Source organism: Echiichthys vipera, assembly GCF_963691815.1.
Source record: "Echiichthys vipera genome assembly, chromosome: 17".
In the NCBI taxonomy this organism is placed as follows: Eukaryota; Metazoa; Chordata; class Actinopteri; order Perciformes; family Trachinidae; genus Echiichthys; species Echiichthys vipera.
In genome coordinates, this window is record NC_139842.1 from 22,495,808 (window position 1) to 22,508,484 (window position 12,677).

At 40.5% G+C, this 12,677-nt stretch overlaps 1 protein-coding gene across 1 annotated transcript in view; it reads left to right on the forward strand.

Annotated features, from left to right (window-relative positions):
• The window catches only part of mei1 (meiotic double-stranded break formation protein 1), a gene marked incomplete at both ends in the record, with an annotated part of 65,822 nt that overhangs the window by 47,352 nt on the left and 5,793 nt on the right, over positions 1 to 12,677 (forward strand). The window contains 7 exons of the mRNA XM_083930759.1: positions 1,154 to 1,264; positions 2,901 to 3,082; positions 3,464 to 3,548; positions 4,912 to 5,096; positions 10,403 to 10,484; positions 10,770 to 10,876; positions 11,456 to 11,584. Coding sequence (XP_083786885.1) covers positions 1,154 to 1,264; positions 2,901 to 3,082; positions 3,464 to 3,548; positions 4,912 to 5,096; positions 10,403 to 10,484; positions 10,770 to 10,876; positions 11,456 to 11,584 — 881 coding nt within the window. The remainder of the gene's footprint in view (positions 1 to 1,153; positions 1,265 to 2,900; positions 3,083 to 3,463; positions 3,549 to 4,911; positions 5,097 to 10,402; positions 10,485 to 10,769; positions 10,877 to 11,455; positions 11,585 to 12,677) is intronic.

Below are 12,677 nucleotides of genomic sequence, written 5' to 3' on the forward strand. Positions count from 1 at the left end.
TTTGAAAGCCTGCACTGCACTTTTGTTCATTATGCAAGATCATACTCATGCCACGCCACAGAAGAAGAGATTTAAAAAGGCAACGTGACCAGTATTGGATGACATGTTGTCATAGCTTCTTGGCACATAGCGCCTACTGTAATTGCAACCAGGTTGCAATGCATGTCTGCAAAAGCCAGGCACAAGAGAGCACTATGTCTTGCACAAGTTATTTATGACAATAAACTTGTAAACTTGTAACTTATTTTAAATTTGAGAAGCATAAAAAAATAATGTAATGAATATCATTCAATCAAATTAGATGATTTTATTTACACATTAGATTGTGTTTTTCATTTTCCTGTGACAAATGACAAACATGTTTAATTTGTTTGAGTTTATTTAACACGAGTGTTTGCACACGGCACAACGCTTGCTCTTTTATAGTGTTTAGAGACTGTTATAATTGAGTGGGATTCATCATTCAGCACAGCAGATTGGGGTGGTTAAGAATGTTTCACACACACAGAAATGTTATAACAATACACACTTTACATTTACTTGACTGCTTGGACACTCTTCAGTATGTCCTTCATTCACACAGACACTTACTTGCTGCATTACAGACACATAATCATCTAGTATAGAAACACATATCCATTCATTCAACACATGGGCTGTTTATCTCACCTCGCTCCGCATGCACCTCTATTCCTTCCTAAGTGGAGGCTTCACTTATTGTTGATTAAATATCCTCATCAACATGGGAGTGCTTGCTGCTGATCTGCAAATGAAAATGCTGTTTTGAAATGTATTAGACGTGTCTGGCAAATTACAACTCTGAGCGTATTATGATTAGAGTGATGCCTTGATGTCAACACCCCTCATCCTTCTGTGACTTGTCTTTTTACCGCATTAGTGGAATCTCATTCTGTGTTGGTAGTTATATTTTCCAGCTTCTCATTTTTTCACTTGCAGATCAGATTAATTAAGTCTGTGCCGACAGGTGTGAGACATGAAGTGAAGCTCAGTGTGCTACATTTTATTTTCCTCTCACATCGTGTCTCAATGTCTGTCTCATTTATTTGAGAGCACTGCAGATAAAATACCAAGTGAACCATCAGACTGTGTGTGTGTGTGTGTGTGTGTTTGTGTGTGTGTGTGTGTGTGTCAGTGAGTTATATATCAGGGAGGTTAAAGCCTACCGACACAGGGAGCCTGCTACCTGCCCTCAGCTACCTGTACTGCTGCCTGAGTCTGTCCCCTGCACACTGCACTGACAGAGGTTAGACACACTTCCTTCCTGTCTGTCCATCTCCTCGTTTGTGTTTTACTCTCTCCCTCTCCCAACATTGCATCTTTCACACAGTCTGTCTCTTCACCCTCTGCCTATTTCTATCTCGCTTTTTGTCCCTCTGTTTCAATTTGTCTCTTCCTCTGCCCTGTTGTGACAGAGGCGTGAGGCTAACCTTGACAAGCATGCAGCACTGAGACACAGAGGAAAGAATAAGCATACAAACTGACACCTACTGTATATATTTACATAATGGTACACAGGCTGTGGCTCGGTCCTGCACATTGACTTTTATACTTAGTTATGCTGTCAAGTGGGAGAGTTTCTCATACATTTGCACAAAAGCACAACAAGCACTCACTGTTGTATTGTTACATTGCTACACTAGAATATGAGTAACGCATAGACAGAACACTGCATACAAACACAAACATACACACACAGTAACATGATCAGTAGACCAAATTCAGAGATCTCAAACCCAGAAAGACAAACAATGTCAGAAGGGTGGACACAATCAGTTTATTTTTATGTTTGCATACAGTGAAAAGAGATGTTTCACATTAGGTGTCTTAAAAGTTTTATTAAACATCTGTTTTTAAGAGAAAACCAAAACTACTCCTACCAAACAGATGCAACATTAGAACAAAGAAAATTATAAAAGAAATGACTTCACTATGGAAGTTCATACATATGATATATAATGGCAGAATTTACAGTGAGCTGCCGTCAACAGGAGAAATCAAGACATGTTTCAGTGTCTCTTAATGGCATAAATTACGTGAAGAAGAACAACTCAGCAGAGGTCAGCAATGAGCTGCTTTGTAGTTAATAACGTTAGGCTAGTGGCCAGAGAACAGGCTCCACTGGGAAGCAAAGCAAAGTAAACCCATAGCATTGCTTTACTGCCTCTGCTGTAGTCTACTTTAATTTGCCATCTGCTTCGTCATCACTAGTGGTGACTTTGCAGATGCGAGTTACTTCAGGCTCAGACTAGAAAGTGTTTCAAACAGTGGGGACTAGGACAGGAATAGTAACACATTCCTCTATCTCAAGGCAGAAATTAGGATATTACTTAAAATAATATGTAATTATATTTTTTCTAGTACCTACAATTGGCCTGGTTGGCTGCCTAATTACTGTATATAACCCCAATGTTAGGGGCATTATTTCTCCGTGTACTCTGTTCATTTTGCTTAATTTCTACATTGTATATTGAGTCAAATCAAAAGATATGTGCGTAATGCACTTGGTCAAGGTTGATGTGGAAAAATCCACTTACAATAAGAGTATGATTTGAAAGTGAGTGGCTGATTGTGAATGTGTTGGAGACCTTGAGTGTGGGTCTGTGGGTGTGTGTGCATGTGATAGTTCCTGATAGAGTGTTGAGGTCTAACAAGTTAATCACAGGTGCCACAGAAAAGTGTGTGTGTGTTTCTTTCTGTTTGCATAATTGTGTGTGGGTGCCTGCAGCACGTCACCATGCAGCCATTCAGACCAACTGCTACCATCTCTCTCTCTCTCTCTCTCTCTCTCTCTCTCTCTCTCTCTCTCTCTCTCGCACACACACACACATACACACAATATCCCATCAAAGTGTGATGACATAGTGCCTTCCCCTCCCCAGCTGTCTCCGTGCTGCTCTCCAACAGTGGACTGATGGACCAGCTGCAGACAGTCCTCTCCTCCTCCTCCTCCTCCACTGCTCCATCACTCTCTCCATCAGCTTGTCCTCCTTCAGCCCTGCTGTGCTGCAGCCATCTCCTCCTGTCCTCCCTCATTACGTTGCAGCGCGTTCACTCTGCTCAGGTACATACCACAGCTCAGCTTTTGCTCTTATCACAAGTTTCCTATAGAACATAACAGAGTCAAGGTGCAGTCAAGGGCAAGATGCCGTACATATGGTGAAATAGAGCATATATTAACATGTGAATGCAGAATACAAAACACCATTTGGATTCATTTGCTAGATATCACAGTAAACCTGTGGTATAAAACAATGCACTTTCTTTGTATAATAACAGAGTGAAAAAATTGATCAAGTAATTCTTCTAAATTCCTCTTCTTCTCTGCTGACACTGCAGAGATAATACATCCTTACTTTCAATGAGATGTTTGGTTGTTATCTTGTTATTCTGATTCTCCCCTCTCTCCCTTGTTCCTTCTCTCTGTTTTTCTCCATTATTTAAGGTCCAAAAAATCATCAGTTGGAATCTGGATACAGCTGTGCAACGACTCCTAGTTCAGAAAAGAAACACTGACAGTCTCTTGCTGGGTAACAAACTCATAATTTTACTTGGTGATTATTGTTGAAAGACGTCTACCCTTGCAGACAGAATATACTGAATCAGTTTATCAGCAATTCAAGTGTTTTTCAGAATGCAGCTTAAGTTTTCTTTTTTTCCCATTTACCTTTTGTCCTCCCAGTTTTGTGCATTCTCTTAATCTCTTCTTAGGAGCGTTCCTATCTGTGTGAAATCACGCGGAGGTATTTAAGGTGCAGCCATGATAAGAGCGGGTAGTATTCTCTAAATGATAAGGAGTGGTTCTTCATTGCTTCCTTTATAATCTCCTTTAGCATAGCATTCACCATGCTATGTACACTTTTAGCAATCCATCTTCGGAACATTGTAGTTTCACCACTGAAGACCCATGTGAATAACATTCACCGTCACATAATTCCAGAGCCCATCTTTCCTTTCCTCTCATGACATTTTCTCATTGACTCAGACGGGGTTTGTAAAACTAATATACCTCAATACATGTTATCAGAGTTTGGTTCAGATTTACCTCAGGATAGACCAAAGAGGTTCAACTCCGTTTGCTTCACATGTACATCGCCGCAGGTAAAGTGGCTGTTCGTCAATGTTTTATCCTCAGCAGAGTAAACCAAACCCCGGCTACGGATATCATACACTTTCATTACATTAAGTGGCCCACATCCTGCTGCACCACTCCGAGGCAGATCATTCCTGCTGCTCCTGTGTCTGTGTCTGTCAGCTGGATTAGTAGCCTGTCAGGTGCTGTGATGTATCGGCTCTCTCCCTCGTCTGCCTATCTCCATTTCTTTCTTTCTTCACTCCTTCACTCACTCTTTCTCTGTGCTATGTCTCTCTTCTTCCTCCTCTGCTGCCACTAATTGAGTCCTCCCTCCCTCAGAGAACTCTAATCTCCGTGTACATGGCATAAGTGCAAGTCAGATGGCTGGCAGCTCTCAGTTTGGATCCCTCTGTGTTACCAATCATTTTGTCCATGTCTCTGTCTTTATCTTCATCACTGCTTTGGTCCCTCAGTTTTTGTGACCTTCCTTCAACCCTGTCTCTCACTGCCTCTGTCTGTCACATATCAATTCAAAAATTGCCCTCAATCCCTTTCAATTGTTACTCCTCCGTGCCGCTCTTCCCTCTGCTACCTGATTTAGCGTCTTATTCTATTTCAAACTTTCACTTCCCACTCTGCACACTTACTCACTCCTTTCATTTCTACCTTGCACCTGTTCCTCTTGTGGCCTTCCCTCCACATTTGTTTGCTTTCTCCTCTTCCTCTTCTGTGTGTTTAGGCATTCCATCTCCTCCTATTCTCCCTTGGTCTTCCAGTCATTAACCAGCCCCCTCCCTTTTCTCACTTTATCTTTTCAGTCAGCTACTTGAGGTTGCTGCAGGCTCTCCTCGATTCTGACCTGGAATCAGCAGTGGTGCATCTGAGTACTAGTCCTGGTTTGGTTGGGCCCAGGCCCCTGGGGGTCGAAGACGGTGCTTTGTACCCGCTTGGCTCCAGGGGAGCCCAGTGCCTCTCAGCCGCTCTCACTGGACTCCTTTTGCAGGTTGTAATACTTGATTGATCTATATGTGTTTGTGTAGGTGTGTATGTGAAAGTAAGCGTAAGCACATGGAGGTGTGAAAAGGAAACAGAAGGAGATTTAGGGCAGAGTAGATTGGTCAATACCTTTGATACCAGTGCATTTAAAATATTTTGTTATTATTATTATTATTATTATTATTTGTTTTGTTATTATGCATGTGATATGATTCTCTCCCCCCCCCCACACACACACACACACACACTTTCATTGTCAGCACCACAGAAGGTAAAAATCTCTGGCGCAAAACGGTACCAACAGCGTGGCCGCACAGACAGACACACACAAACACACACACACACACACACGCACACACATACAATCATCGCCAGCAATGTATTGCTTCAAGCTGCACTAAAATCCCCAAATCCAAAATTAATTGGATGTCTTTCTCCATACTGAGAATCGAAATAAGGATACTAATCAGCATTGATAATTGTTGTTCTTAAACTGCCTTTCAAAATTTTACCCCTTTTCTCTTAATCCCAATGTTGGAGTTGGTCTTTATCTTTGAAAGCACGCCATGAAAAGGTCAATGCTATCAAGCTAGCCACAGTGTTGTTGTCTTCTGTAGTAGCCATGCTCACTTCACTGTCGGCGCTCACTGACCCATCTACATGTCAGTGGCCTTCTGAAAGTCCTACAGTGAGGTTTTTTGTCCGTCCACTACAATATCAGCATATGATTGGCTGATTTACCCATCACTCACTACATTAACATACAGCTCCGGACTTCATGATGTCCTAACTACTGAGGAAGCAGAGAGATGCAACCTTTTTCTGCCTAGAGACAACAACAACTAAATCTGATTTGATAACACAATTCTGAAGATTTAAGGACACTTACACTGTCGTTTCTGAAGCAAACTTGATAGAATATGGAATCAAAAGCTAATTATTATTATTATTATTATTGCAATATATTAAATATTACAGAATGCTGATATGTTGCGCCTTCTTTGAAGTCCTAAAAGCCCCTAAGGGTTCCCCTCTGATGCTGTTATATTGTACTTTTTGCGATTTTCTCTCACAGCTTGTTTTTGCTGTAGATTTGTCGTAAGCACAATATGGATTTTACGTCGAGATTTGTATTTGAGTCTGCTCCTGGGACTGCAATCCCAACATTTCATTTCTCGTATTTCTTGTTTGTGGAAGGCAGAAATAATAGAGAACACCTATAAATTCTGTGCTGTAATGAAGTTAAAGTGCTACCAAATGTATTGTTTTTACAACAAGTGATGGATGAAAAGTTAGCTGTTAAAGGAAGGTTTGCATTTTACAGCATGATTCATTCCATTAAATCTTCTTTGCCAGTTTAAAGCATTCACATAAACATTACATAGTAAATCAAAGTTTTACATTATGAAAAACTACAAAAAAATACCGACTTATTCCAGTGAGGTGCTGGCCTGCAGGTACGTCAAAAAAGAAAGAAAAAAGAGAGCTGCACACTCATAAAAGCACACCCTAATGCATTCTTCATTCTTCCATAAATCAGCACATGTACATAACCGTGCGCTCACCCTTTCTTGCTTTACTTTCACTCACTTTTAATTGTGAATCATAGATAACATAAAGGCGAGCTTTAAGATATATACAGCATGACATTGAACCTGCCTTTCACAGACAAGGTTGTGTAGAAAATGAGATTTCAATTGATTTAGCAGTTAGCATAAAGGAGTGGCATACATCTCCAGAGCAATCCCAGAATGTTATTACATGTAGCTGGAGTATTGACTAGTTATTTAATACCAATGAGGCAGGCTGGTGTCCCACCAGCATTTATTTAAAAGTAAATAGGTAATGTTCTTCTTCTCCTGGGTGGCAGCACAGAGCAAAAACAAAATTATGAGCCAGTGCACAAAATCCGGCAGTTAATAGACCCTTTATCAAAGAGATTATAAAGAATCTTACATACTATATAAACGTCTGCTGTGCACTGAACTACTACATACAGTATGTTGATACTTAGACACGCCTTTGATTTTACAGTTATTTCAACCTGGTAATTCTTTATGGTTAAAGCAGTTCTCCACCATCACAAGACAAAGAGGAACTACTGTACATACATATGAAGCACTGAAATGCTCTATTAAACAATCAAGTATATTAACTACATCACTCATGGCTAGGTCTGCACAGTCACAAAATAAAGATTCTATTTTATTTAAGATATTGTGAATAAATGAATCACAAAACTTGTGAGTAGATCCTGTATGAGTTGTGCTAATGTTTCCATAAAATGGCATTAAGACATATCTTGAATACAGCTCACTTCTAAAGCCCGGTTCAGACCAAAGATTCACAAATAGGCGAGTTGAAACTTGCACTGTGCAGGTCTGCAACGTTCTGAAACCTGCCAGTACACGCCAGTGAGTCGAGACGACATGGTATGTCATCTCCGTGGCAACAACCCTCTGTACTTCCTTTTTAACTTCTGACTGGGCCAATTCACAGTGCTACAACAATGCAGTGTTCAAAAACAGTTTTGTCTCGTTGCTAATCATTGGTCTGAACTGGGCTTAAGACTCACTGTCCATTAAATACTGCAAACATAGGAATGAGTTCAAAGTTTGTTGAAGACCCTGACATGCGTATATAGTACCACATAATGAGAAAACTGTGATTCAATGATGAAGAATGAACAATAGAAATGTGTTTATTCAAGACCATAAATTTTGCAAAAAGGTTTGGACTGAAACATAAAACTGTTGAAGCTGAAGTAGCAGTGAGAGTGCCAGCAGTGCAGGCAAATGTCAAATTTGCTTGCACACGTGAAAGAGCCACTGATTTTGTCACTTTGTCCTTATGTTGACCCATTAAATGTGTTCTCAGATTCAGCGCCAAGAAAAAAAACAACCTTTTGCAGTGTCCTACATTTATGCACAATTTATTCATAAAATGTGGTCTGATCTTCATCAAAATAGTACTAGCACAAGTCAGATTGAGGTGAAATTGTAGTTGGTTCATTCGCCATCTCTTCACAAGTTGAACTGTCCCTCATCCACATGTGTTTTCATAATACTTCTGATGAAGATGCTTTAAATTTACGCCCAACATTCACATCAGTTTATAATTTAGAGTTTAGATTAACACGGAATACGGATACTCATCCAGACAGACATGAGTTCTAGCTAAATGATTTGTTTTGCCAGAGTATCGCAGTGGCAGGTCATTAAAACTTTATAGCCAACACAGACACAACACAGCTGTGAGAGGTCATCAAAGTGATGTGTGAACTGAGAAAAGGGGTAGAGGGAGGTTGTGTAGAAGCCTGTGATGTATTTGAATGGCTAATCAAATAACCTGGAAAAAGCTCCAGCTAATGAAGTGTGATACCACTGGGCTCAGTTTGATGCTCTTTCACATGCACAATGTGAAACCCAGCTCCTCCAGTACACTAGCAGGTACTACTCCAGCTCTTTATAGTGATGATATAATACATAAGAAACATTACAGGGACCGACTTTATAGTTAATTATAATGCTTCAATTATGGCTTCTATTTATCCACGGCTTTTCATACTGTGCATCATCAAATTCCTTTGAAACACCTGGTATCTATTGGATTTGATGATAAATCCTATAATTGATTTGCAAAAGATCTCAGTGGCATGAACACAAGCTGTTTTAGCTTATTAATCCGGTTTATGAGTGTTAATAAGGGGGAGCACAGAGGTCTATTCTGGGTCAACTTTTAGTTACAATTTTTTATGAATTGATTAATTTGGTGCCAGTATGAAAACTACTCTCCTCTGTTCTCTCGAAAACTGATCTACTGTTCCAAGGACGGGTATATTACTACTCTTACTGGGACACCAATTTAAAGAGGATCCACTTATAAATACCTTGGTTTCTTAGCTCAATGGCAAGCTGTGCTTCAAATAATTATCTAATTAAGTCCCTAAAAGCAAAACTGGCAATTTTCTATAGAAATAAAACTTGCATTACCCAGACCTGCAGAAAGCAAACTGTACAGTCAACCCTTTTATCTGTTTTGGACTCTGGCGGAGTCATCCATGTGCACTCTCCTACCTCTACTCTTAAACCTCTCGAGGCAGTCCATCATTCTGCTCCTCGGTTCAGAACTGGGGACGGCTTTAGAACTCATGCTTGTTTGCTTTATGAGAAAGTTTGGTGGCAGTCATCAGCAGTGAGAAGAGTACGGCACTCCATACTATTTATTTACAAAGCACTTCTTGGAAAACAACCTAGGTATCTTACATGTCTCTTAACTATAGATCATTTTCACACTGCACCAGCTCTTAAGACTCTTTGGTCCTTGACATTCATCAAGTAAACAGTGGGATTGGGAAATTGGCTCTTTAATATGTGCTCCACACAAGTGGAACAATCTGCAGAAGCGTGAAAAAAATGATTTGCTAAAGAGTTATTTATATATCTTTGAGTTTGACAATCAGGAGTTAATGTGGATGAAATGTGGAAACTGTGGGATAATTGGATATTATGCCTGTTGCATTTCTTTATCCAGAGCCTATGCTGCAGCATGCCAGCCTTTGGTTCCACACCAGTGGCATTTCTTCTCTGTGTAAAAGACTGTAGTGCTGAACTGAGCTTCGGCTGTATGGTTCAGTGCTCTGTACTCTGCTGTTGAGCTGCTGATATGGGTAACCCCCCCTCTCTTCGGTTTCGCTCCCTTTTCCCCTTGATGCTCTGGTTTGGTGGCAGTAGGAAAACTGGAGCTCCAAAGTTTCTCTCCTCTTACTTCTCCTAACTTTCTGTCCCTCACTGCTCTCACTTTAACCTCTTCTTTCATCTTCATCTCCTCATCTGCCCTCTTCTCATCTTTCTCATACCCCTACCCACTTCACCTCCCTCACTCTCTCATCCCCTCCCACTCATCCTCTTGACTTATTTCTTCTCCCATCTCCTCCTCTCAGCCTCAGGATTAGGGTGTAACTCTCCACTGTGGTCTATATATCCGCCTGTCCTACTTCAATATTTTTGGACCCTACATAGTGAACATTGCCAGCACCGCCACTGTGGGAGAGACATACATAATTAAAACCTCACTCAGTCGCTCTCTCCGATGTTCCCTTGATCTCCCTTTTGTTCCTGGTCGCATCTCTGTTCATTGATGGGCATGTGTGTTTTCCTTTGCGTCCATTTCTGCAAAGTCGGGCCTCACATTCCTTGCATGACTTGCAGTGATCTGACATTTTTTTTAGCTGGAAGACTTTTCTTTTTCTGTTTTTATTGTATACTTGACTTCTCTTTTATGTTTCACCCAACTGTGTCTCTTTCTCCTCAGAAGCACGAGTTGTTGCTGAGAGCCTCTGTCAACTGTCTAAGCTCCCTGCTGGGCTTCCTACAGAGGAAGAGTCCCACTACAGGTACCAGACAGAAAGTTTGGGAATGAGCAAGTGTAGGTTGGCTGCGTATGTGAGAGAGATAAAAGAGGGTGTGTATTTGTGCAGGTATTCTTAGGGAATACTTTTTTCTCATATTATGTATGGATTCAACACTGTAGTATGCATGTTTGTTTAGTTTTTAATGCCTTTTTTATGTCATTAACCATTTTCAGTAATTGCACCAGGAGAAATAAGGCAAAATTAAATAGAATTGATCTGAATTAGGCATCCTGACTTGTCATATTTTCTCCCCCTGGGTCTGTTTAGTAAAGTTTGTGGTGTGTCAGCCGTGGAGTCGATTCCTCCTCTACTGCCTGCTCAACTCAGGAGAGAGCTGCTGTCTTCACCCTGCCATTTTCAGATTCATCACAATTGTGAGAGGTTTTACACACACACACACACACACCCAACTCAAATCAAGTTTAATTTATTTGGGCATGGTTCTGAGCAGTAATAAATATTTGATATTAAAATCATAAAAAGTTAATGACGGTAATAAAACATAAAAGTAGTGGAAGTATGTGGATCACATGAGTAATGAGAGCCAATATAGTACCGTCTAATGCAGATCGACAGTACAACTCTTGGCAGTTTAAGAAATGTTATTATTATTATTTTGTGCTGTGCTCTAAATACTTTAATATATTTAATTTTGTGTAAAATTAGGAGATTGATGTGCGTTTGCACCTTTCCCACATCTTCAAATCTTTACAAAATTGTAGCAGACTTATTGGACCTCTACATCATCCACAATATCACTTCACTCCATAAGGATAACATTTTTATTGACGTCTCTATGCTTTCCTCTCTCACCCCTGTTTCCACCTTCTTCTTTTTTACTTTTCTTCCTCCCCTCACTGTGATTCTTCTGTGTTTGTTCATAACAGCATCTATGCATGATTGTGCACTTGTATGTGTACATGTCTTTGATTCCCTGTTTGTGTCCTCTGCAGCTCCTACAGCACGGCAGTACAGCCGTGTTGGAGCCTGACCTGCTCCAGGTGATGGAGGCGGTGGAGAGGAAGGGGGTGAGGGAGCTCAGTGAGGAAGCAGCACAGGCCCTCAGGCTGCTCCTCACACAGGTACAGCCTTTCATGGTGTGCACACATGCACGCTGAAACACTCTCACACACACACACACACAGATCAAATAACGTAGGACACATTTTGAGAACATTTTCTGGATTCTCACAACAGAAGGCTTTTACCATGAATATCTACATTCTTGAATACATGAATTAGAAAGGAAATCAAGTTCAATCAAAGTTCAGTATCAGTCGGGATCACGCAGTGCTTATAATACTTGGAAATTTGTACTTAATTGCTGTGAGGATCAGCATGCATAGAAAAACACAGACAGCAGGGAAGATGTGAACAGGGAACACCAGGTTTGTTTATGCAAATGATATGCCAACATTTTACCACACAAGCACTGCAGCAGCAGAATGACAACGGAAGCCCAAGTGTTGGACTTTATCATACTTCAGATAGCGGTGACAGGTAAATAGTTAATTGAGGGCTTTAGTCTGATGTTGCGATAGTACAGATCAGATCAGAGATCACTAATTAGATTTCAGAGGAGGTGTAGGTGGTCAGTCGTGGCTCGTGGAGCATGTTCTATGCCTTTTGTCTGGGACTTGTGGTCTGTTTTCTGGAGCTGACACCTTCACAAACATGCTATATTGCCTGTTGGGATTCTGAGACACATCTCTTACAACAGCCACTCTTCGCTCAAGTAATTGTATCATTTATGGTCACCCTAATATACACAAAGAAGAGAGTTACAGCTGTCTAGTAGTGCTTGTTACTGGCATTAACTCAGTCGCCCCAGCTGTTAGTCGTACATACAGTTTAGCATCAAGAATCATTGTTCTTTGTTCACTTACATGTCAGGCAGGGGGACACTGGTGGAGAAATGCTGGCAAAAGAAAACATTAGCTTTAAACTTGGGCCAGCTGATTTCTGAGCCTTGTAGGACAGATTTAAAAGATTAAAGTTGACCCTGCAATATTGATAAATAATTAGGAAGAAAGCTCCTGATATTCACTGGAGATCAAAATTAGAGAACACATTATTTATACTTTTATTCTGATTTAATATGAAATACTGTTATTTTTTATCGATCATAATTTGATACAATATCTGCTGTGGCTAAACCACTGCTGTATTAACATG